Source organism: Papio anubis, chromosome 2 (genome assembly GCF_008728515.1).
Source record: "Papio anubis isolate 15944 chromosome 2, Panubis1.0, whole genome shotgun sequence".
Classification (NCBI taxonomy): Eukaryota; Metazoa; Chordata; class Mammalia; order Primates; family Cercopithecidae; genus Papio; species Papio anubis.
This window is the reverse complement of record NC_044977.1, coordinates 39738050-39763833: the sequence shown is the minus strand read 5'-3', so window position 1 is coordinate 39763833 and position 25784 is coordinate 39738050. Positions and strand designations below refer to the sequence as shown.

The following is a 25784-nucleotide window of genomic DNA, read 5'->3' as shown; positions in this document are numbered from 1 at the left end:
ATGTACACTGGATGTTGTTTATTTTTTGGTATCTAATATCAGTGCCATCTTGTTTATTTGCTAGAACTCATGGCAGAATGGCTAGGTATTTCGCATGATTTTTATTGAAGTTGTGGTTAATTATTAGTAACAAATTATTTTATTAACTATGGCATTGTGAAAACTAGTAGTTAAGTTTGAAAGTTCAGATATCTAAATACAATTTTTAAATTTAACCCTTTATGGAAATGAGTATAGAAAATAAAATGACAATGACTCTGAATGTCTTATGGTTAGAGTTTTTGAAGTCTTAATTGTTAAAAATTTATGCTTCACAATAATAAAAGAGTTACCAAAGTAGGAACATTAATAATAGAAGTTCTTTGGGTGAATTTTGTATGAGCTAATAATAATAATAATAATAATAGAAGTTCTTTAAGCACTTTTGTTAGCTAGATTACTTTGGCAAGGAGTCCGGGATTCCTGTTGAATTTAGTACGAGGAATTAAATTCTGATTTCAGTATAATTTTATTTGGGCTTATCAAAATTTGGTTGAGGTTATAGTTGAACTGATGATAGTAGAAGACTAAAAGAAACAGTTTTCTACTACAAATTTACTGTAGTACTTTATTCTGGTTTTAGAACAGCAGGTCCTATTCTAGATAACTAGCACAGCAGTACATTCCTTTGAACTGTCTAAGTCTAGAATAATTTTTGAGCTGCTTAATTTACATTATGATGGTCTGGGTCTGCCTATTCTGTGGCTCTTAGTGCTAGTACAGAGAGGTGGCACATTTATGAAGTAGAAGAAACCCTAAATTTGGTTCCTGAAGACCTAGTTTTGAGGCAAAAAATTAGTTATATCCTTCCAAACGGGTCACTGATCCATTCTCTGCTTAGCTTTCGTGTTGGTAAAATTGTACTTATTTATTTACTGGCCACAATATACCATTTTGGCCCATAGGATGAGCTTAGCATATGAGAAAACATTTGGAGGCTGTAAAGTAGAAGTAATAGAAGGTCCTAACAATACATTAAAAGTGACCAGATTTTTGTTCCACATCTTTGATTCAGCCAGTAAATGGTAAATTATTGCAGAATAATCTGAAGCTAATGAAATATTTTAGTCTTCTTCTAATAAGTAGAAAAAAATGGCACAAACAACTATAAAACAAGACAAAATGTATGTATTATGAAGTGGTGAAGAGTCTAGAAATGTCATATTCTTTTCTATTGGCAGAAACAACAGGCGTATAATGATACCTCTGTTGAAACAACTCTCCAAATTTACTTATCTCTTCATGACCTATAATGATCCCTAGTTAAGCAGTACATATTTTCTGCTACTTCTTAAGATATGTCAAATGATTTTCTGTTCATATATCTGTCTACAGAAATTTTGCTTATTTCAGGATCTTTACTCATTCTAAACTTTTGTTTTTATTATTGGAGATTTCAAGCATATATAAAAGCATATATAAAAAGAGAGAAAATAGAACAGTGAACCTCCATGTACCTGTGAGACAATATCAACAGTTATCAATTCGTAGCCAAAATTATTTTATCTATACCATTTTCTACTCTGCATTCCCTTTATTTTTTTGAAGCAAATTCTAGATATTTTTACTTTCACATATAAGAATTACAGTGTGTATGTGTGTATATAAAAAAGTATATATTATATATACTATATATAGTGTATATATTATAGTATAGTGTATATATTATAGTGTATATATACTATATATGTATACACTATATATAGGTATACACTATACACTATTGTGAATATTGTGAAAACTAGTAGTTAAGTTTGAAAGTTCAGGTGTCTAAATACAATTTTTAAATTTAACCCTTTATGGAAATGACTGTAGAAAATAAAATGACATTGACTCTGAATGTCTTATGGTTAGGGTTTTTGAAGTCTTAATTGTTAAAAATTTAAGCTTCACAATAATAAAAGAGTTACCAAAGTAGGAACATTAATAATAGAAGTTCCTTGGGTAGATTTTGCATAAGCTAATAATAATCATAATAATAATAGAAGTTCTTTAAGCACTTTTGTTAGCACTCCTTGTTGGCAAGGAGTCATATATATAGTATATATAATATACACTATATATATAGTGTATGCACTATATATAATGTATATATAGTGTATATAATATATATTTATATATAAAGTGTATATATACTTTATATATATATAGATAAGGATGTTCTTTTTTATTTCCTTCCTTCCTTCCTTCCTTTTCTTCATTTACTGAAATTTATAATAATTAGTCAATTCCATAGCATCCTCCATAGGTATCAGTGAGGTGTTTTGTTGTTTGTTTTAAAATATCTTGTGTGAGTGTTAATAATATTTGACAATTTCTTTGCTTTCTAACATGACAAAGTATTCCAGGTTCATCTTACACATTCTTCCTCAGACTTAGAATCAACTTTTTCTTCAAGAAGACCTTGCTCTTTGAGTGGGAGGTGGTATTTAGAGACCACAGTCTGGATGCTAGAAGTGCTAACTGTCACAGGATTGGTTATTGTTTCTGGGTCTTTTTAGTGAACAGAGCTAGGAAATATGTGGATAATTTTCTCAGATGTAATGCAACTTTTTTTTTCTTCTGAAAATAAATACACCATGAGTTCATATTGATACTTTCAAATAAAATTTATGAGTTTTTACTTAACTGTAATAATCTTATATTTGTATTTCCTTTCTCTTACATTGAAAATTTCATTTCTCAAAGATAGCAGTATATTTAATAACTTATTCTACCCTGCACCCTACATAACTGTCTTAGAATAACAATTCCAACACTAGCACCACCAGCTAAAAATAATTTAAGATCTAAGCACAGCTCAGTTTTACCTGTTAGATCTCATTAGGGATGAACAATCAAATGTCTCTGTTCTAAAGAAACACTGAGGCCAGGCACATTGGCTCATGCCTGTAATCCAGCATTTTGGGAGGCCGATGTGTGCAGATCACCTGAGGTCAGAAGTTCGAGACCAGCCTGGCCAACATGGCGAGACCCCCACCTCTACTAAAAAATACAAAAATTAGCTGGGCGTGCTGGAGCACACCTGTAATCCTAGCTACTCAGGAGGCTGAGGCAGAAGAATCACTTGAACCTCTGAAACGGAGGTTGCAGTAAGCCAAGATCGCGCCACTGCACTCCAGCCTGGGTGACAGAGCGAGACTTCATCTCAAAAAAATTGAATAATTCCTCTCTGTGTGATGATGTTCTATTAAGCATTTGTTTGTTTCAGTTTACTTTTATTATAGATTGTGGTTTTCTAAATTTTTAAATACAATTTACTTTTAAATTAATATATTTATACATAGTTCAAAACAAGATTGACAAAACAAGGTTCAAAGAAGTTTAGCTTTTATCTCTGTTCCCTCTGCTCTGTTCCTTTCCTTTACCAGTGTTAAATATTTTTTAAATGTTAATAATTTATCCTACCATTTTTAAAATAAGCAAACATGCAATTATTCTTACCCTGTTTTTATATAAATGGTTACATAAAGTACACGTTTTTCTCTTTTTTTCAGTTAAAAATATATCCTAGAGATCAGTCCATATTTTCATGTGTGTGTATATCACCTTCTTCATGGCTACCATATTACTTCATCATGTGACTGTATTCTAGTTAATTCACCCAGTGAGCTATTAATGCACATGCTGTTTTCCCCTTGTTTTTTGTTGTGTTTTTTGGGGTTTTGCTATTAAAAATAGTTCTATAGTGAACAACCCTGTACACTAATTGTATTTTTGCCAGCAAATAGTTGAGCTAGATATCTGGCATTATGTATTTTAAAAATGAAAATAAAATTATTGTACATACTGAGGTTGGCATACAGAGAGAGATCTAGCACTCCTTTCTTTCTCCCCGTTGTGGGAAAAGGGTTTTGTTTTGTTTTGTTTTTTAATGTAACCACAGCCCTTTCAGAGGCCAGATCTATTGGCTCTGGGCATTATTCTTTGGGGACATAGATCCCTTAAAGGTCTGAAAAGATGAAAACAGTGTCTGGAATTGATGAGTTATGAGTTGATCTCCTTCACATGGTCATTCTACATAGTTTTATTGTAATCCTGTTGTATGAAAAATGTTAGATTGTGAGAGGGATATAAAAGTAGTAAATGCAAGTAACTCTTGCCTTCATGCACCTCATCATCTGATACGGACTTGTTTGGCATACATGCCACCAGAATGGCAACTGCATTTCTTTATAATTGCCTTTCACTTTTTCTGGGAGAGTTGAGTATGTTCTATGAGCAAGATACAGCTTAAAAACTTTTTGAGCACCTTTGCTTTTCTGATGAGTATATTTCAGAACTAAGTAGGTTTTAAAATGCAACTCTAAAACAGATGACTGGCAAATCATTGTTGTGAACTTAATAATTTGTTTTTTGTTGAAAAGACATGTTTAAGGACAGGGTCTGATCACACAAGAGAGTTAGATGCATTTTTTGAATCATAAACAAAATTGGTGTTACTTGTTTTAACATGTATTCTATTACTTGCTTTATTATTTTATTACTTCAGATATTATGGCACCGAGAAGAGGGCATTGGATTTCAGTTACATATAACTAACTGTTCGAATTGTGTTCAACTGCAGCGTACATTCCCTTCTGTGATATTTTGTCCTGTAACTTGAAGCATAGTAATTATTTTATAGAAATGTTAACAATTTTGTATGAACTTTGAATAAAATGAAAAATTAAAAAAATTGTGACCATTGAACCTCAATATCTTCTGCAAAACTGGGGATAATGTGTATCTCACAGAGTGGTTGCAAGAATTAAGTAAACAAATAGGCAGAAATGCTGTTCTTGGTTTAGCACTTAGTACATGTTAAATCTGTTACATTTCAAAATGTGTTAATTTGAGTTTCTAAGAATTAATCATTCCAGTATTTTATTTAGCCACCAACCTGCCTTTGTTTTGTTGTTGTTGTTGTTGTTGTTGTTTTGAGAGAGAGAATCTCGCACTGTGGCCCAAGCTGGAGTGCAGTGGTGCAATCTCGGTTCACTACAACTTCTGTCTCCCGAGTTCAAGCAGTTCTCCTGCCTCAGCCTTCCTAGCTGGGATTACAGGCATGAACCACCAAGCCTGGCTAATTTTTTGTATTTTAGTAGAGACGAGGTTTCACTATGTTGCCCCTAGGGTGGTCTCAAACTCCACCTGCCTTGGCCTCCCAAAGAGCTAGGGTTACAGGTGTGAGCCAACGCGCCCAGCCTCCCCCAAGCTATTTAATGATTATATTTTACACCTTTATTTAATAAAATATGGCAAAATACATGAATAGTAATTGAAAGAGAAGCACTTACTCAAACCACTACAGAATATTGTGTATGTGTGATATTGAGCAAGTTGCTTAATCTCTCTGGGCCTCAGTTATTTTATATTTAAAATGGCAATAATATTAGTACTTATTACATAAGGTTATTATGAGGAGTAAGTGAAATAATACACATAAAGCAGTTAAAACAGTGCCCAGCACATAAGTTGTTTTTCTGTTCTTGTTTTTGCTATCTTTCTAGTCTAGAAAGCTTCTTGGCTTTCTTATAAATACACTTTTACAAAGTGAAACAACAACAAATATATAATATTACATATTTCTTTTTTTTCCCCCTGTTGGAAACTTTTATATATATATATACTTTTTAAGTTCTAGGGTACATGTGCACAACGTGCAAGTTTGTTACATATGTATACGTGTGCCATGTTGGTGTGCTGTACCCATTAACTCGTCATTTACATTAGGTATATCTCCTAATGCTATCCCTCCCCCCTCCTTCCACCCCATGATAGGCCCTGGTGTGTGATGTTCCCTTTCCTGTGTCCAAGTGTTCCCATTGTTCAGTTCCCACCTATGAGTGAGAACACGCAGTGTTTGGTTTTTTGTCCTTGCGATAGTTTGCTGAAAATGCTTCATCCACGTCCCTACAAAGGACATGAACTCATCTTTTTGTATGAGTATTACAAAATATATTTTTTGTATAGTATTAGTATTCCATGGTGTATATGTGCCACATTTTCTTTTTTTTTTTTTTTTTTGAGACGGAGTCTTGCTCTGTCGCCCAGGCTGGAGTGCAGTGGCCGGATCTCAGCTCACTGCAAGCTCCGCCTCCCGGGTTCAGGCCATCCATTCTCCTGCCTCAGCCTCCCCAGTAGCTGGGACTACAGGCGCCAGCCACCTCGCCCGGCTACTTTTTTTGTATTTTTTTTAGTAGAGACGGGGTTTCACTGTGTTAGCCAGGATGGCCTTGATTTCCCGACCTCGTGATCAGCCCGATCTCGGCCTCCCAAAGTGCTGGGATTACAGGCAGGCACCGGCGCCTGGCCGTAATGCCGCATTTTCTTAATGCAGTCTATCATTGGTGGACATTTGGGTTTAGTTCAGGTCTTTGCTGTTGTGAATGAGTACGCCCAACAAACATACATGTGCATGTGTCTTTATAGCGGCATGATCTATAATCCTTTTAGGTATATGCCCGGTAATGGGATGGCTGGGTCAGATAAAACATTTCTAGTTCTAGATCGCCGAGGAATGCATGCACACTGTCTTCCACAATGGTTGAACCTAGTTTTGCAATTCCACCAGCAGTGTAAAAGTGTTCCTGTTTTCTCCATCCTCTCCAGCACCTGTTGTTTCCACGACTTTTAATGATTGCCATTCTAACTGGTTTGAGATGGTATCTCATTATGTAGTTTTTGATTTCTGTTTTCCTGATGGCCAGTGATGATGAGCATTTTTCATGTGTCTATTGGCTGCATAAATGTCTTCTTTTGAGAAGTGTCTGTTCATATCCTTCGCCCACTTTTTGATGGGATTGTTTGTTTTTCTCTTGTAAATTTGTTTGAGTTCTTTGTAGGTTCTGGATATTAGCCCTTTGTCAGATGAGTAGATTGCAAAAATTTTCTCCCATTCTGTGGGTTGCCTGTTCACTCTGATAGTAGTTTCTTTTGCTGTGCAGAAGCTCTGTAGTTTAATTAGATCTCATTTGTCTGTTCTGTATCTTGACATTTCTAGATAAACTTTTCAAGACAGTGAAGATAGAGTAGATCTTTCAGATGAAAGAATACAAGACATCTTAAAATTAACCTCATTTAAACTCTTAAGCTTTTTTTTTTTTTTCAGAAAAAGAAAACTTGTTTTCACTGATTCTTACTGACCTAGACATTAATACCCTGACACAGTAAAATCTCTGTTTTTAGTAAATTTATGCCTGTGAACTCAGTTTCTTATTGGAGATTATCTTTTTAGTGATAATGAATTAAACTCCTAGAGTAAGCTTTAGGACTTAGAAATTGATTCTGTGAATGATGGTACAATAGTAGAAGTATGAAGTTTTTTTAAAAAAGTTATATGGATACCTAAATGCCTTAATTTTAACTTTGTTGGCAAAATGCTGACCTTATAAAAGATATTTTCTGTACAGTTTACATCATGCTTCATTTTAAAGAAGACATAAACTTTTCCAGCTATAGTTCGTATTAACTTCAAAGATGTACTAAAATTCAGCTGTCTGCAGTTTTCACCATGCTTCTTAGAAGGAAAGTAGGTTTCATGTTAACTTTAATTAACCTAAGCCTTAGCAGTAGCTTTTAAAGATGGTGCCATGTGTCAATGCTTCATTAGACTTTTAAGTATCTTTTTTTTTTTAATTATTTTTTTACCAAGATATTTGTTATCTTTGGTTTGACTCATTTCAAAAATTCTGTCCATGGTGTAACTTCGGGGTAGAGGTCAGAAGGTAAACAGCCAGAAAAGTTTAAAAGTGAATCAGAACACTGACCTTGAGATTTAAATTATACTCTCTTTCTCCATGAAGTTTCTGTCTTCTGCAGTCAAGAGTGTGATTCTTTATTCCAGTTTCTCAATGCAGACCCAGTTTCTCAGTGTATCTTTTTGGTAAGAAAACTGAGAACGTCGTCTCTTTTTTAAGATGATGTCAATAGTCAGGCATCTGTTTTTGAATGTCATTTTGAATTATACTTTTTCTGAAGGATATTAACAGGAAGAATGGTGGTGCTACTAACAGAGTTATTGATGTCTTGATAGAGCAGTGATTATAGATTTTCTCAGTCCACATGAGTTTTCCTAGACCACTGTATCAATCACCTTGGAGGCTGACATCTCAGAAAAATATGATTCTAAAGATGACACTTTGGAAATCGTTTACATTGAGCAGCGTGCCCTACTAGAAAGAACTATAAACTTAAAAATCAGAATACCTGGTTTCTGACCCAAAGTTACTTATTATTCATGATTTCGGATGCTTCTCTGAGCTTTTCATTTGTGTTTTAAATAAAAGCCCATCTTAGCAGGCTTGTAATGTGAGATGTTAGTAAAATTAAAAGTTATAAAACACATTGTAAAATTTCCTTTCTTAAGTTATTAAAGAATGATGCGAATAGTACATATGGTTAATGACGCTTTAGCTAATTCATATAGAAATAGCTAATTAATACAGAAATGACATGAAATTTGTGAAAGGAGGATTGAGTGCCGGTAATCTATAGCATTTCACCTGTTCTTTTCTGAGAATCTGTTATTTTATTGACTGCTTAAGTATTCTGATTTGTTTAGGATAGGAAATATTTAATTAGTTTCTACTATCTATTACAGTTATATATGTATCAGCTGTTCCGAAGTTTAGCCTATATCCATTCCTTTGGAATCTGCCATCGGGATATTAAACCACAGAACCTCTTGTTGGATCCTGATACAGCCGTATTAAAACTCTGTGACTTTGGAAGGTAAGCTACTGTCCCTCTCCCTGCCCCTTCCCTTCTCCCCTCCTCCCCCTATTATCTTCTTTTAAATATATTCCTTTTGCAATATCAGCCTAAACACAGTAATTCTTATCCAAGAGGTATAAACTAGTGCAGCTATGAGAGTAATTTTGTTAGTTTCTGTCAAAATTATAAATGTATATATACTTCTTCATTTAACACTTTAACTTTTAGGAATTATTTCCTTAGAAATACACGTTTACAAAATAGTGTATATATAGGGATTTTTATTATAGCATTGTTTATAAGCATCTGTTAGTAGGAAAATGGCTAAATAAATTATGGTACATACAGAGTAATACATGCAACCATGAAAAAGAATGAGGCAGCTCTCTGTGAACTGAAAGGGAATGATCTCTAGGAAACATTAAATGAAGAAAGCAGATCAAGAGTATGTGTATTGTATGCCACCTTTTATGTTTTAAAAACATACAGAGTGTGACTATATATACAAATACATGTGTGGCTTATTTCTGAAACAGTATGTAATCCATAACATTTGATTGCCTGAGAAAGGAAACTTTGGGAATATAATGTAGTTGGGAAACTCACTTTTTCATTGATTGTATTTTAGTATTGTTTGAGTTTATATTAGATATATACTCCTTTTTCAGTAAGAATTAATTTTTTTTAAAATATTGATTACATTCCTGTGTATCTTTTTAACTTCACGGTTAACCTCAATTCAGGGATGAGATAAAAGGTCTACTAGCAGTGTTTTCTTCATTTTCCTCTATAATTTAGCCTTTTATTCTACCCTTTTTTCCTGCAAATTTCATCAAACTTTCTGCTTTTAAAAACTCATTCTTGGTAATATACTGTGAATTTGTAATAAAACTTTATTCTTTCCATTTTCAGTTTTCAGTACTTTTGTGCCTCTCTAATCTAACCTTTTAACAAGTAGTCAAGCCTATATTCCCATGTAACTCAGGCAGTTACCCTGCTACTTCCTCACTGGTGTAATCACCTAATCTCTCTCCTCATGGTCCCTAAGACATCTCTACATAATTTGGGTTCTTTCCAATTTAATTTTTTCATCCTTGTTACAAATTCTTTCTTATCACCATAGCTCTATAGATTACATATTGCCCCACACTTGTTGATACCTATGTTCCTATCCCTTTGTAATACTTTTACATCAATTCACAGTTTAAATTTGGGGTTCAACATAGGATATGTTTTCCACAGGCTTCTCTTGAGACAGATCCTTTAAAAAATAAGCAAATCTGCTCTGTCATGAGTTAATTTTTCTTAGTCTCACAATGACCGTCCTCATTCTACTAATTTCAGATGACCTATCACTTTGCAGGCCATGACTCTGTTCCCTGAACTATTTTTTAAAATGGTGAAAGACAATGAAGCTCTTATTTGGTGTTTGAAACAAAGCACTACTACTTGTCTATAAGAAAAACTGCCCAAATCATTTATGTTTTCTTGTTAATGGGTGTCTTCCCCATTGAGAGTGACTGACTTGGTAGGGACAGACTATGAGACACCAAGGTTAGAAGAGCTTCTGTTCTCATGATAGTGTCAGAACACTTGGTACAGCCCTTTCTCTTGGGACATAAAATAGCTTTATTCTGAGAATTTGGAAGAGGGATTTCGCTTGTTTGATAGCTCATTTTTATAAACCCTCTAATTTTTTGTTTTTAACAGAATTGATTTGGTCAGATAGAGTTTGGGAAACACTTTGGGCTTTACGTATCAGATTGGTAATTTGAACAAAATACTATTACTCTCTTCTTATTTTTTCACTAGATGAAACAGGGCCTAAAAGTAGCTAAAGGACTAGTTGGGCTATTTAGGAACAGAAAGCTAGATGTGATCACAATATTGGGCAAGGAGTTAAAACCAGCCTCCTCTGTAAGAGAGGCTGCTTCATTTTTGTAGCTCCATCAAGTAGTGAAAAAACTTCAGGTACAAAGCTTGGGTATTGACATTTTGTCTCGTCATGAATTTTCTGAATATAATTAGAATCTATCTTGTTAATTAAAAAGTGTCCTTTAGAAGATATAACGGTCTCCTATCAATTATGCTGAAAACTAAATGTCATAATTTTCATGCAGCCTGAAAACAGGGATTAGTATTTGTTAATTTATGAAATGGTTATTGTATGTCAGTACTTGGGAAGAGGGTTGAAAAACAAACTTCAAAACTAGTGATGAAGGAAAAACAAGTTAAGTTTAGAGTCATCATTGACTAGAAACAAATGGAAGAAAAGAAAGCCCAGTCATTGAAAGAAATCCTTGTGACTACTTTCATCTGTCTTTACCCTGGTTTTCCAGTACCTTTACCTCAACATTTTCTTACCTTTTTTTTTTTTTTTTTGGCACTTACTGTTTTACTGTTTTGATTTCATTGCATTTTGTGCCTTTATTTATCTTTTTTATTAATGTATGTCAGAATGGCTGGCTTCTACAGCAGTTTATTTTATTCTGTCTTTGGATTATCTTGGGCGACATCTCAAAAGAAATTAGTTGTAATTTATTATACTTTGATGTTTAAAATACATGCTACAAACTATTTTAGTAGGAAAATTGGAGTAAGAAAACATGCAATTAAACTTACTATAGCAGTTAAAATTCATAGGCTGTGAATCATTTCTGCCCTGAAGTTGAAGGGCCTGTTTATAATTTATTGGGTAATAAATGTTTATGCAGTTAATAAATTGACCAAGATATGGAAAAATAGATTGAGTTTATAAACCTTGAAATATTCACCCTGAGTCAGAAGTAAAAATGCAATACAGTGGCCAATTTCTAGCCCTTCTTAAAGAAATACATTGGGTGAGGAATATTCATTCTTAGAATCTATTGTCATGCTTTTTGGTGGGGGAGATACCTCTTTTCTGCCCTTGCTTCTTTGTATTTTAGAAGTGGAATTTGGGGAACAGGATCAGAAGAAATTCAGCACTTACGCTTTTTTGCTTTTGGTGCCTTCTTAGGTGACAAATGCTTTCTTTAAAAATTGCTATTCTTTTTTGCAGGGCAAGGTGATAAAATTGTAAATTTCTTTTGTCAGAGATAGTTACAGTTTACATTTTCTTTTTCATATATGATTCAAATGATGTGAATCTTAGAAAATCATTCGATACTGTGAAAGGGTAGCAGTCTAGGTTCTTTTAAGGTTTAGATTTAAAGAATTTCTGCTTTTTATTTTTATTTTTTTTTTCTGTTAGTGCAAAGCAGCTGGTCCGAGGAGAACCCAATGTTTCGTATATCTGTTCTCGGTACTATAGGGCACCAGAGTTGATCTTTGGAGCCACTGATTATACCTCTAGTATAGGTAAGTATGAATCTGAATATAATGCTCATAATTATTAATTGCTTCTTGATTTTAGTAATTTAGTATTACTAATCTGTACTTGTATTTGCATTAAAAGATAGATATATCCCATAATGTTTTTTTCTTAAAGCTTGAGATGCAAACATATATAGGCATACCTCATTTTATTATACTTCCCAGGCACTGCTTTTTTTTTTTTTTTTAAACCTCTCAAAGGTTTGTGTCAACCCTGAGTCAAGCAAGTCTGCCAGCAGTAGTTTTATAAGAGCATGTGCTTACTTCATGTCTTTGTGTCATCATGTCTTTGTGTTACATTTTGGTAATTATTGCAACATTTCAAACTTTCTCATTATTGTATCTGCTATGGTGATCTATGATCAGTGGTCTTTGATGTTATTTTTAATTGTTTCAGGTTGCCACAAACCACAACAATATAAGACAGCAAACTTAATCGATCAGTGTTGTGTATGTTATGACTATTCCACCAGCTGGCCATGACCCATCTCTCTTCCTATCCTCAGGCCTCCCTATTCCCTGAGAGACAACAATATTGAAATTAGGTCAATTAACAACTCTACAGTTGCTTCTAAGTATTCAAGTGAAAGGTACATCTTTCACTTTTAATCAAAAGCTAGACGTGATTAAGCTTAGCGAGGAAGCCATATCGAAATTGTGCCAGTTAGCCAAGTTGTGACCACAAAGGAAAAGTTCTTAAAGGAAATTAAAGTGCTACTCCAGTGAACAGATGAATGATAAGAAAGTGAAACAGCCTTATTGCTGTTACGGAGAAAGTTTTAGTGGTTTGGATAGATCAAACCAACCACAACATTCACTTGAGCCAGAGCAAGGCCTGAACTCCCTACTCCCTTCAATTCTGTGAAGACAGAGAGGTGAGGAAACTACACAAGAAAAATCTGAAGGTAGCAGAGGTTATTTCATGAGGTTTAAGGAAAAAAACTGCACCATGCCATAAAAGTGCAAGGCAAGCAGCAAGTGCTGATGTAGAAGCTGCAGCAAGTTATCCAGAAGATGTAACGAAGATCATTGATGAAGGTGGCTACATTAAACATCAGAGTTTTAATGGAGACCAAACAGTCTCATACTGTATTGGAAGAAGATACCATTTAGGACTTACATCTCTAGATTTTCTAGAGATGAAAGACTTCCTCCAGAGAGGAGAAGTGTCATTGCCTGGCTTCAAAGCTTCTAAGGACAGGTTGACTCTCTTGTTAGGGCCTAATGCAGCTGGTGACTTTAAGTGGAAGCCAGTGCTCATTTACCATTCCAAAAATCCTAGGGTCCTTAAGAATGATGCTAAATGTATTGTGCCTGTGCTCCATAAATAGAGCAACAATGAGTAGATGATAGCACATCTGTTTGTAGCATGGTTCACTGAATATTTGAAGCCCACTGCTGAGACCTACTACTCCAGAGAAAAGTATTTCTTTCAAAATATTACTGCTTATTGACAATGCAACTGGTCACCCAAATGTTGATAAATACATTCGTAAGGCTATAGCTGCCCTAGGTAGTGATTACTCTGATGGATCTGGGCAAAGTCAATTTTAAATCTTTTGGAAAGGATTCACCATTCTAGGTGTCATTAAGAACATTTGTGATTCGTGAGAGTGGGTCCAAATAACATTTGGAAGAAGTTGATTCCAAGCCTCATAGATGACCTTGAGGTGTGCTAGACTTCAGTGAAGGAAGTCTCTGCAGATGTTGTGGAAATAGCAAGCGAACTAGAATTAGAAGTGGAGCCGGAAGATGTGACTGAACTGCTGCAATCTCGTGATAAAACATAAACGAGTTGCTTTTTTTATGGATGAGCAAAGAAAGGGGTTTCTTGAGGTGGAATCTACTCCTGGTTAAGATGCTGTGAATATTGTTGAAATGACAACAAAAGATTTAGAATATTACATAATTGTAGTTGATAAAGCAACAGCAGGGGTTGAGAGGACTGATTCCCATTTTGAAAGTGGTTCTAATGTGGGTAAAATGCTATCAAAGAGCATCTCATACTACAGAAAAATATTTCGTGAAGGGAAGAGTCAATTTATGTGGCAAACTTCATTGTCACTTTAAGAAATTGCTCCAGCCACATCCTATAGCCTTCAGCAACTGCCACCCTGATCAGTTGGCAGCCATCAACATCAAGGCAAGACCCTCTGCTAGCAAAAAGATTACAACTCACTGAAGGCTTAGATGATCATTAGCATTTTTTTAGTAATAAATGTTTTTAAATTAACATATATACATTAATTTTTTTTAGACAATTCTATTGTACAAGTGATAGACTACAGTATAGAGTGAACATAATCTTTTATATGCACTGGGATACCAGAAGATTTGTGAGACTTGCTTTATTGTGTCTTACTGTAATGGTCTGGAACCAGTTCCACAACATCTCTGACATATGCCTGTATAGAGTTTTTCAAATTTTACTTTTCAGAATTTAAAATATACCTACTATTCTGTTTTTCCTCCTTGGACTATTAGAATTATAAAGCTAATAGCTTTTACCTTAAGAATTTAAATTAATTCTAAGTAACTTTTTGTTTTTTACTTTCTTATTTAAAATCCTCCTGAAATACTTCTGAGTGTGATTACACTAGTTGGAGAATTTATTAATGTTATTTCATTAAGTTAATAATGAAAGTGATAGTATGGCCATATTGCTAACATTTCCTTCATGCCATCTCCATTATTTAATATAAAATCAGCTTAAGTCACTAATAGTTTTGCTAAATGCACTGATTCTGTAGAAGTATGCACCCAAGATGTTAGTGATAGAAGGAACCGAATAGAGACCATTAGCTTTAATCATCGTTTACCTTCTCAAGTCTTTACCCCAGATGTTTAGTGATAGGAGGAACTGAATACAGACCATTAGCTTTAATCATCATTGACCTTCTCAAGTCTTCACCCAAGATGTTTAGTGATAGAAGGAGCTAAATAGAGACCATTAGCTTTAATCATCATTGACCTTCTCTTCTACTCCATTTTAGCCCACTAGCCAGGAGTGAACAGAGAGAGCATGATCGGCTGGACATGAATAGGAAGCTAACAAACAAGGAGCAACTTTAAGCTAGATGTGCAAGTGGAAACCAAAATTATTTTATTCTTATGTATTGTTTCTGAAGAGAATTCCTTTAGTCCAAAAACAGAAACAAAAGCATGCAAATAATAAACCCAAAAAATCCCCACAGTAACAGAAAACTAAAACAAACAAAAAACAGACCTGGCCTGGCGCAGTGGCTCACACCTGTAATCCCAACACTTTGGGAGGCTGAGGTGGGCAGATCACTTGAACTCAGGAGTTTGAGACCAGCCTGGGCAACATAGTGAAAACTCGTCACTACCAAAAATTAGCCGGGCGTGGTGACATGCCCCTGTACTCCCAGCTATTTGGGAGGCTAAGGTGGGAGGATGGCTTGAGGCCAGGAGGCAGAGGTTGTAGTTAACTGAGACTGCACTACTGCACTCCAACCTGGGTGACAGAATGAGACCCCCTCTCAACAACAGCAACAACAAAAAATAAAACAGACCTTGTGACAGTTTTCTGTCTTTTTGATACAAATAGAAATTCTCTGATATAAGCAAACACCCTAATCAGAAACACATTATTTTTTTATTTTGCCAAATGGCAAAATGCCAAAGCGCATTTTGATTTCTGCCAAGAGGCCAGCAGTTTTACCCACCATTTCCTTTGTACCCTCAGTACAAATGTTAACCCAGTAAAAGTATATTCTTGTGAAAAGAGTTTTGCCCTCTGGGACATCTAAAAATGTCTAGAGGACCCAGGTGCAAAGAGTACAAAGTGTCCTCTGTAGACCACACTTTGAAATCTGCTTTACCAGAGGGTAGAGAGCATAATAATATGTATATGTATGTGTATGTAATTCTCAGAGTCTTGTTATGGCTGTGGTACGTGGCATATATGAATGGACAGATGAGAAATAGTACAAAGAATATTTTGCTTGTGGTCGACCTAGGTTTGAGCATCAGGTCACTATTGAAGTAAAGGGGAGATTACTGACAGTTCTGCTTTTCTGAGTGGCTGTGAGGCTTAAATAAAATGTTAGTGAAAATACTGTAGAAATGTAAGGTGGTATTCTTTTTGTGGCATTTTTAGACTTGACTCTCCTCAAGAGCAAATTTCAGCCCCTTGTCTTTGGGTATATCATTGTGTTTTCCAGCTGCTTTACATTTTATTCAAATATATGATACTGATTATCTATATATACTGGTGTGAGTTGTGCCAGAAACACCTAAAATAAAGGCAGTTTGATTCTTCTCAAAAAGTTATCGCATCATCTCACACATTAAGGAACAGTTACATAAACAGGAGTCTTTTGAACCCTAACAAGCCTAGGTTTGGCCTCCCATTATAAACTTGGGATACTTGCTGCTTAAGACTGTAATGTTTTTAAACAGACCCCCCAAAAAAGTATACTAATATAGTGACATTTTTAAATGTTTTTAACCATAATGTTTGAAACGAAGAGTAACTGCTTCTGACAAGATTATTGTCATATTTAGATACAGCCAAAGGTAAAGCTGATGTCTCTGATTATATTGTCTTACCGAGAAATGGCAGAATGAGAACAAAAGGCTTCCTTAGAACAAGGGATTGAACTTACAGACAGACCCTTGAAGAAGCTGTTATTCTGTGACAGTGAGACAGTTATTCAAGAGAGTGGTGTCTTGATTGGGAACTGAGAATGATTCCAGGCCTAGCTCTACTATTCAGTACCTTTACCTTGGGGAAGTCATTTAACTTTATCATGTCTTAATTTCCTTATTCCATGAAATAAGTGTGTTAAACTAAATGGTCTTGAAAGATCACTTTAACATGAACCTGAGTTAAGTATGAAACAAAATGCTATTCTGGCTTTAACCCCAACTAACTAATTTTCAGTGTGCCAAAGCACTATTTTTATTTTTTCAGTACCTTCTATTTAGTTGAAGTTTTATTCTATTTGGAGAATTTCATCCATTTCTCCTTTAAAATAAGAGTAGAAGAGATTTTAGTGTCATTCAGAAAGTGATTGATAAATACTTTGTTTTTACTAACTTGACTGATGTAACATGAATTGAAGGCTGCTAGTATAGTTGTCACCTGAATCTTTTGAGTATCAATCTTCTGTGGTAACTTCTAGGCAAGAATATTTCTTGATGTTTTACTTTTTGTCTTCCATATTTGTAGCTAAATCTTGCCTAAGAAAGTGTTTCCTGTTGTTTTTTGTGAAGGCATAATTATTCCCCTACAATTTTTTCAGCCTTGTATTCTGAGATGAATCATTCCGTATTAGAGAGGAAAAAAGTTGAGTGCATATTACCTTCCATCTTATTAACTAGGTGAAGGGATATTTTAAAACTTGGATTAAAATAAGCATTTACATAAATAAGGAGATACATCTTTTCCACTTGACTATAATTGTTAGTATTACTGTTGGCTTTGAGTAAAGATTCCCTAGCAAGATTTCATATTTGCTTCATTTATCAATTTCCTAATATATTAAATAGGACTCTTGGTCTATATTTGCAGAATAGATGTCTTGGTTATTAACTTAGGTCTGAACAAAATCAACTTGAGTTTGTTAAATGAATACTGTGTCATTTTTCTAGGTCAATAAAAAGTAGTCACTGGAGCAGTGATTTCCAGTCTCTCTTGATAGTACATCTCACCACATCAGACCTTTAAAATTTTTGTTGTCAACCATTTACTGTTCCTTCTTCTCCTTCCCTACTGGTAGGTGGTAAAGTCCAGCAATGATTCATATTCGTCTCCCTAAAGCACTTGAGTGTTGGTACATTAGAAACCTAGGAATCTCAGAAATCTGGAAGCTAAAAAGCAGCCTTTTCTTGTAGGAAGTTTTAATAGTGGGCTTTAAAATAGAGTGATTGTAGTTTATCTTCTAATCCAGTAATACTTTTGAGAGAGAAAGAGGATATTACTAATAATTATCCCAGGATAATATATAAGCCATAACTATCCTGGGTAAACTAGGATGTATACTTTAAAGTATTTTTAAAGTGTATTAATTGAGTTAATTTTTAAAGTTTTCTCTAGGGATTGAGGTTTTCATTTTGACTTAAAAGTGGATTATTTTTATAATTTATGAAGTAAAATATATTCCTCTATCATTGCCATTCCGTTTTATTTAAAAATGATAATATATTTAAGCACATTTTTCTGTCAGTCATCCTAGAACATAAAAATCAACCATTTAAAGTATTAAAAGTGTTCCTCAGAATTTGCATTGACTTAAAGCCCAGGGTCTGGGAGAGATTGAACTTTTCCTTGCTGTTCCTCTGTAAGTACCTACTAATATGCAGAGATTGTGTCACTTTGAATTATTTTTAAGTATGATAAATAGATAGTCCTGCCATAGCTTTGGTACTGTAATCCTCTATCTTGTTATTTGAAGCTTGAATACCTGAAATTTGATAATAATAGACTTTACCCTTTATTAGAATATTCTTATTGGTCTGGTTTCCTCTTTGGTAAGTTTAACATTTAATTAAAAAGAACATTAGGGAAGTTTTATGAAGTTTTCTCTGTTTTGGATTGTATAATCTTTTCCTTGTGATATTTACTCTGTGATCACAGTAAAATTAGAAAATGTATACAAACATTTTTCAGTTCAAGCTATAAAGTATTAATAAGGCTTTGTTTTCTTTTCTCTTTAGATGTATGGTCTGCTGGCTGTGTGTTGGCTGAGCTGTTACTAGGACAACCAATATTTCCAGGGGATAGTGGTGTGGATCAGTTGGTGGAAATAATCAAGGTGAGAAGGTTGAATCAGAATATTTGAACTGGAAGGAATTTTGGTACTACTTTAATAATAATATATCACACACATACACACATGAGAAACTTAAAAAATGGAGGAAGCAATCCAAGGTCACATAGCAAGTTCAGCTATAAAGTGGGTATAAGAATGCCCCCCAGCCTTTTGGTTTTTGTTTGAGTTACTCTTCTCTTGTATGATTCTAGAAAAGCTGTTATGTATATCTAATGCAAGAAAGGTATATATCTGTTATTTAAAGTACTTAAAAGCAAAATTGGACTATAAGCTCACTAAAATGTACGTAAGCTGAATAAAGGCAGAAGCTGTGTCTGTTTTTGCTCACTGTATACTCCCTGCTCCTAATACTCTGTGGAGCACATAGGAGATACTTGTATTTGGTCACTATTTATATTTATTCAGTATTTATAAAATGAAAGAATGAATGCCTACATGTCTGGCTAGATCATTGATAGAAACATTTGACTTATGGATTTAATATAATTTTATTTGTTGGGTCTATATGGATTAAATATAATTTTATTTATTTTAAATTTTATTTAAAGCTGAATGAAAGCAGAAGATATGTCTGGTTTTGCTCAGACACAGCTTCTGCTTTCATTTAGCTTTGCATACATAACACCTTTATTAACAGCAAATATTTAAATATTATCTTAGAATATATGTTTCCTTTTAAGAACAGTAGAGCTGAGTTTTTGAGTTTTTAAATGTAATTTTTTTAAGTTTTAAATATTTGAAATCTTAAAAGAAGGCCCTTTACTTAAAAACAAACAAACAAAAAACCTAGTGTCTAGATTTATATCACTAGATTGGTTCATTCTAAGGTTTCAGTTTGGACAAAGCAACAACACATACTGTCTCTGGGGCTTTGTTTGTGATACCCCAAATTTTTCATAGAATTGTAAAATTGAAAAATCTTCTTAGAGGTCATGTCATCCTATCCAACACACAATGAAATAACCTTTTAGTTACATTCCTAACAAATGATTTTCTAGTATTTTCTTGAACACTTCCAGCATCAGATTACTACTTAGGGTTGCAGCTTATTCTGTGTTGGACAGCTTGAATTTAGTTTTTATTATACTGAGCTGTAACTCCTCAGTAGCTTATACCATGAACATAGGACTGTGATCAAGTTCTTTTCAAACCCTTGTACTTCATTCTTTAAAAATAGGGATTTTTAAAATCAAAGGTGGTTTTGCTAGATGTCATTGTGGACAAGTGTGAAAAGATCAGTGTGTAATCAGCAATCTTCTTTATTATCCATATAATTTCTTACAGTTTGCAGCTTAGACTACTGTGGTATTTGCATCTTCTTTTTGGTACCATCTTTGAGTTTCAGATCTAACCTTTTACCCTTGTTAACAGAACTATTTTCTTTTTGATTTCTATGCTACACTCAGATCTAAATTTGAATAGTTTGCTTTCTTTATTTTCTTTCTTTCTTTTTTTTTTTTTTTGAGACAGAGTCTCGCTCTGTCGCCCAGGCTGGGGTGCAGTGGCGCAATCTCCACTCACTGCAAGCTCCGCCTCCCGGGTTCACGCCATTCTCCTGCCTCAGCCTCCCGTGTAGCTGGGAGTACAGGTGCCTGCCACTGCTCCCGGCTAATTTTTTTTGTCTTTTTAGTAGAGACGGGGTTTCACCATGCTAGCCAGGGTGGTCTCAATCTCCTGACCTCGTGATCCGCTTTCTTTATTTTCTAAAAGCCTACCCCGTCATGTAAATTAATGCTCGAATACGGAACTTGGCTAACTTTTTCTGTAAAGGACTAGATAAAATATTTTAGATTTTGTGGGCCAAAAGGCAAAATCAAGGATAGCATATACGTACTTCAATAACAAAAGAGAAAACACATTTTCACAAATTTTTTTATTGATGAAGTTAGAGGTATAATAATTGAGTACTTTTTTTTTTTTTTTTTTAAATACAGCTCTACTAACCAGAAGAATTGAGTTCTTTTTGGGAGAATATAACCTTTAACCTTTCTCTTAATTGATGTTCAAAGTTAGTACTTTCTAATCATCAAATTGATTGCAAATCTGTTAATTCTTAGCTTATGGGCCTCACACAGACAATGGACTGTAGTTTCCTGATCTCTGCTCTTATACAACCATTCAGCATTTCTCCTGTCCCTAGGCTTTTATTTGATGTACTTGAGCTCACCATCACCATGCTAAAATTCTCTGGGCATATTGGCCATTCTGTTTGTCATATACATTTAGCTCATTAGAATTGTATCATTTCTCTACTGATTATATTTTAGAATTTTGTGGCGATTTGTCATTAATTTTAATTAATTCACAATAATACAAGTAGAATTTTTGAGGAAGCTAAGTGAGCATCTGTGATAATTCCCTATCTCATGCCTGCTGTAATACCTTATAAACCTTTAGGTCTAGAGCTTGCTTGTACCACTTTTGTTAGTCCTTGTAATTCATTTTTCTGCTAATATTAGTTTATGCTACCTGCTTAATAGATTTTGTTACTGATAATTTCAGACTTCGTTTTCATTAAGCACTTATTTTTTGCAAAATGATCCATGATCGATATATAGTAGCAGGCCAACTCTGAAACAAAACGCTCGTCGTTTATGTGCTGTGCTGTCATCTTGCATTTATACTTAAGAAATATCACCTTACTACAGTAGGTAAGTTCCAAGATCACTGCTTATAGGAGGTTTTGATAATGATATAAGATAAGAGAATTGTAAGTATTTCCAAGCATCCAGGGCATTTTGGGATGTCTGGTTTCGAGGTCCCTTCTACGTCCTTGACCATGGCTGCCCAAGATAGATGGAATTACCAGTAGTAGTTTACCATCCATTTATTGACTGGAAGTTGCTACACATTGCACGGAGGCTCATGGGCTTTGTATTTTGTGCAAGTGTGTATATGTTTAGTATAGTTCTAAGTCTTATTGCATGAAGGTTAATAAACTTCATAGGAGTATTGTGTTTGTGTTTAATATAGCCCCAGATCTTACTGGTCCAGCCAGGGGCAGTAGTTCACGCCTGTAATCCCAGCACTTTGGGAGGCCGAGGTGGGTGGATTGCTTAAGCCCAGGAGTTTGAGACTAGCCTAGGGAACATGGCGAAACCCAGTCTCTACAAAACATAGAAAAATTAGCCAAGCATAGCGGCACACGTCCATAGCCCCAGCTACTTGGGAGCCTGAAGTGGGAAGATTGCTTCAGCCCAGGAGACAAATGTTGCAGTGAGCCAAGATTATGCCCCTGTACTCCATCTGTGTGACAGAGCAAGACTGTGTCAATGAGTCCATCAATTAAATAATAAATATCACAGCCGGGCGTGGTGGCTCACACCTGTAATCCCAGCATTTTGGGAGGCCGAGGTGTGCAGATCACTTGAGGTCAGGAGTTCGAGACCAGCGTGACCAAGATGGTGAAACTCTGTCTCTACTAAAAATACAAAAACTAGCCAGGCATCATGGGGTGCGCCTTTAGTCCTAGGAACTCCAGAGGCTGAGGCAGGAGACTTGCTTGAACCTGGGAGGCAGATGTTGCAGTGAGCCAAGTGCCACTGCACTCTAGCCTGGGCAGCAAAACGAGACTCTGTCTCAAATAAATAAATAAATAATAAATACCAAATCTTCTTCTTTCTCCTTTCTGCTTGCCTCCATCCCTCCCTCCTTCCTATTGTTGCTAACATCTGTTCCTCAAATGTTAAATATATACACGGTCTCATTTGAATGAAAATTCCTGAGAAATGCTGATCTAGCTATTTTAGTTTTCATGATACAAGTTGGAAAAGAGAAGTTATATGTGTTTGTTTTCAAAGTTAAATGTTATTAAGACATTCTGTATTTTAAACAAATACTTTCATATACTGATAAACATGACTTTAAGAATAGATTCGAAATTTTCATAAAGGTGGTCTCATAGATGCCCAGTTCAGTTCTCACTTTTTTTAAGGTAACAGCTTATGATAACTATAGGGAACTCATATTAAACTGTTCTTTTCTGCTTTCTTTTCATTTTCTCCCTTGAAAACCTCGTAATAGAGTATCTGGGGGAAGCTAACCTTGCAAAAATAGGTAACTCTTCTCTGAATTTGAGTTTAAGCAAGAAAAAGGAAAGAGAATAATCATATAATAAACTTTATGAAGTTTTTTTATGTGGTAGACTTGCCTCATTATTTTATAAACTTTTGCCTCATTATTTTATAAACTTTCTGAGCAGGGACTTTTTTTATTCTTGTGTTTTAATATCTGAGGGCACCAAAATAATTTTCAGTTAAGGTTTGTATTGAATTAACTTGTTAAACCATTGTCCATTCATGAATTTGAAATTAGCTGGGAATTAATAAGAAAAGTTAATGTGGTTGTTGTGTATGTTGTTTATTGACTCAGATGTCTATGCCAATAATTTACAGCATGAGTAAAACAGTTTAATTAAATGAACTTTATCTCATTCTAGCTAACATTTTTCGTTTTCCTCACTGCCCTCTAATAAGAAGGTTTTTCTAAAATATTTAGAGTAAAATCTAAATACATTATATTAAGTTAAAAGTATAAGAACAGATTTGAAAGTCATGGAAAATCATTTCTAAGCATGAAAAACACAAGTATTTAACTTTCTGAAGTTAATTTCATGCATACAATTGTCAGATCATCATTTCGTTATGCCGTTTGACCTCTACATATCAAAAATGCATGGATTTTCACAGCATTTGTAAAAAGACAAATTCCGTTAGGGACTTCTCAATGTGCTTTTTTCCTTTAAAATCTTCCTTAATATAAAAATCTCAAGAAATATCTGATATAGTTCCAGAAACATAGGAAAAAAATAAAACATTTTTAGAAAACTTCTACCAGGAATTTTGCCAAACATAATGTTCACTGACGTATAACATTGTCCTTTGGCACCTCTGCAGTTGGCCATAGCAGTGGAGCTTTATAGAAGAGAGTCCTGTGAAGGATTGTATAATGCTGGTGAAGATAATAATTTTTAATGAGAGTCACTTTTTTTTATAACTACATAGTCTTAGTTTTTATATGCTCAATGCAGAAGAAAGAGTGAGAAAGCACAGAGAGACAAATAGACAAAAAATCACTTACTGTTCTAGCACATCATGAAAGATAAATATTTTCATATACTATATTTTCTTTTTATTTAAATAAAAATACCATCTTACTGCTTTGTAGACTTTTAAAAACTGAACAATTAAGTATATTTTTAATGATTACATAGATTGCACTGCGTGATTGTATTTCGAATTACATAATTGATTCTGAAAATAACAGCATTAAGGTAAAGTGATACAGCATTGTCTTTCAAAAAGTTTACATGATACATTGGCTTTCCTAAGTTTGATTATTAACTTTCTTACATAAATGACAAGTGTCCCCAAAAAATTCCATATAAGCAATCTAGGAAGTTTTGAATCTGAGAATGCTGTTAAGTTTTACTAATAATTTCTCCCCTCCACTCTCCAAACTTTAAAACATAAATTTCAAATAAGGTAAGATGAACTTTAGTCCAGAGTTTTATTTCTGGATTAAACTTTCACAAAACTAACAATTTTAAAATAAACCAACCATTTGTAGAAGTTTTTAATTTTAAATATTAAAATTCCTACAGAGATAGTTTCATCTCCACCTCTTGATAATGGAATTTCAGTATAATTTTCATAGTTTTCGTAACTGCCCTTTAGAATTTGGGTATATCTCTTTTAAAAAGCTTGACATTAAACATATTGAATCTTAAATTATTTGCAATAATAAAATTATAAGGCAGTTAAAGTTTCTTAATTTCTTTTCTAATACAACGTTACTAAACTACTGTTTAGTTTTCTCTTAACATTAACCAATTTAGATGTCTATGTAGATAGCTCTTACGCAGGGAAGAGCTAGTAATTTCGGTTATCTCTAACTGCAATTTTATGTAAGAAATTTGAAAGTGCAACACAGATGCAAATAAACTTTTGATTATGCTATGGGAGCCAAGTAGATGGACTTCATTTCTTGATGCCTATCCATAGAAAAAGATTTAGAAGGACCTGCAAATTCTACAATGGAGAATAGAATTAAGGGAAGATGAAAAGGAGAGAACTTTTATTTTTTGCTTTTTACTATTCTGTGATGTTAATTTTTTTAAGCAAGCATATCTTTTTACAATTGCAGGACTTATGAGAAAGTAGTTGCTTTCAATTTTTTTTGTTAGTAAACAAAAACAGTTCTATAGAAGTTGAGAGTTACATTTTTGTTACAAATGTTTGTCTAAATAATTGTTTTCCTAGGCTTTCAATTTGACTGATGCTTGTTTGTGGTATAATTTAGACAAAAAGATCAGTGGATCCCTGGCTTCTCAGAATTCTGCATTTTCCAATATTGAGAAATGACTGCTCATCATAAAAGCTGCCACTCAGTGAGACCTTACTTTGTGCAGGCACTGGGTTAAGCACTTTACATTCATTACCACACTTAATTCTTATATTAACCATAAGAAGTAAGCATCACTACTACTACTATTACTGTTACTACAGTAGTCTCTTGATATCCACAGGTATCACTTTCTACTGTTTTAGTTACCCAGAGCCAACTACAGTTCAGAAACATTTTTTTAAGTGGAAAATTTTAGTAATAAACAATTTATGAGTTTTAAATTGCATGCTGTTCTGAGTAGTATGCTGAAATCTCATGCTGTCCTGCTTCATTCCTCTTGGGATGTGAATCCTCCCTTTGTCCAGTATATCTATGCTGTATACACTACCTGCCCATTAGTCATCGACATCATTTGCTCCTGACATCCAGCCATGGACATTATTATGGCTCACTGATCCAGGATCATTCCAAGCAGATGATCCTCCTCCTGGTGTATGGTCAGAAGATCATTAGTAGACTAAGGCTGTGTCACAAGGCCTGTGTAATTCACCT

General features: G+C 34.3%; 1 protein-coding gene across 12 annotated transcripts in view; it reads left to right on the top strand.

The window, feature by feature from the left end:
• Positions 1-25784, top strand: part of GSK3B (glycogen synthase kinase 3 beta) — a 262572-nt gene that overhangs the window by 160573 nt on the left and 76215 nt on the right. For all 12 annotated transcript variants that reach the window (XR_004181673.1, XR_004181670.1, XR_004181669.1 and 9 more), the window contains 3 exons: positions 8624-8754; positions 11969-12075; positions 18772-18869. Coding sequence is in view for 8 of the 12 variants with exons in the window: in XM_031662257.1 (XP_031518117.1) it covers positions 8624-8754; positions 11969-12075; positions 18772-18869 (336 nt within the window). In the remaining 4 variants the exon portion in view is untranslated. The remainder of the gene's footprint in view (positions 1-8623; positions 8755-11968; positions 12076-18771; positions 18870-25784) is intronic.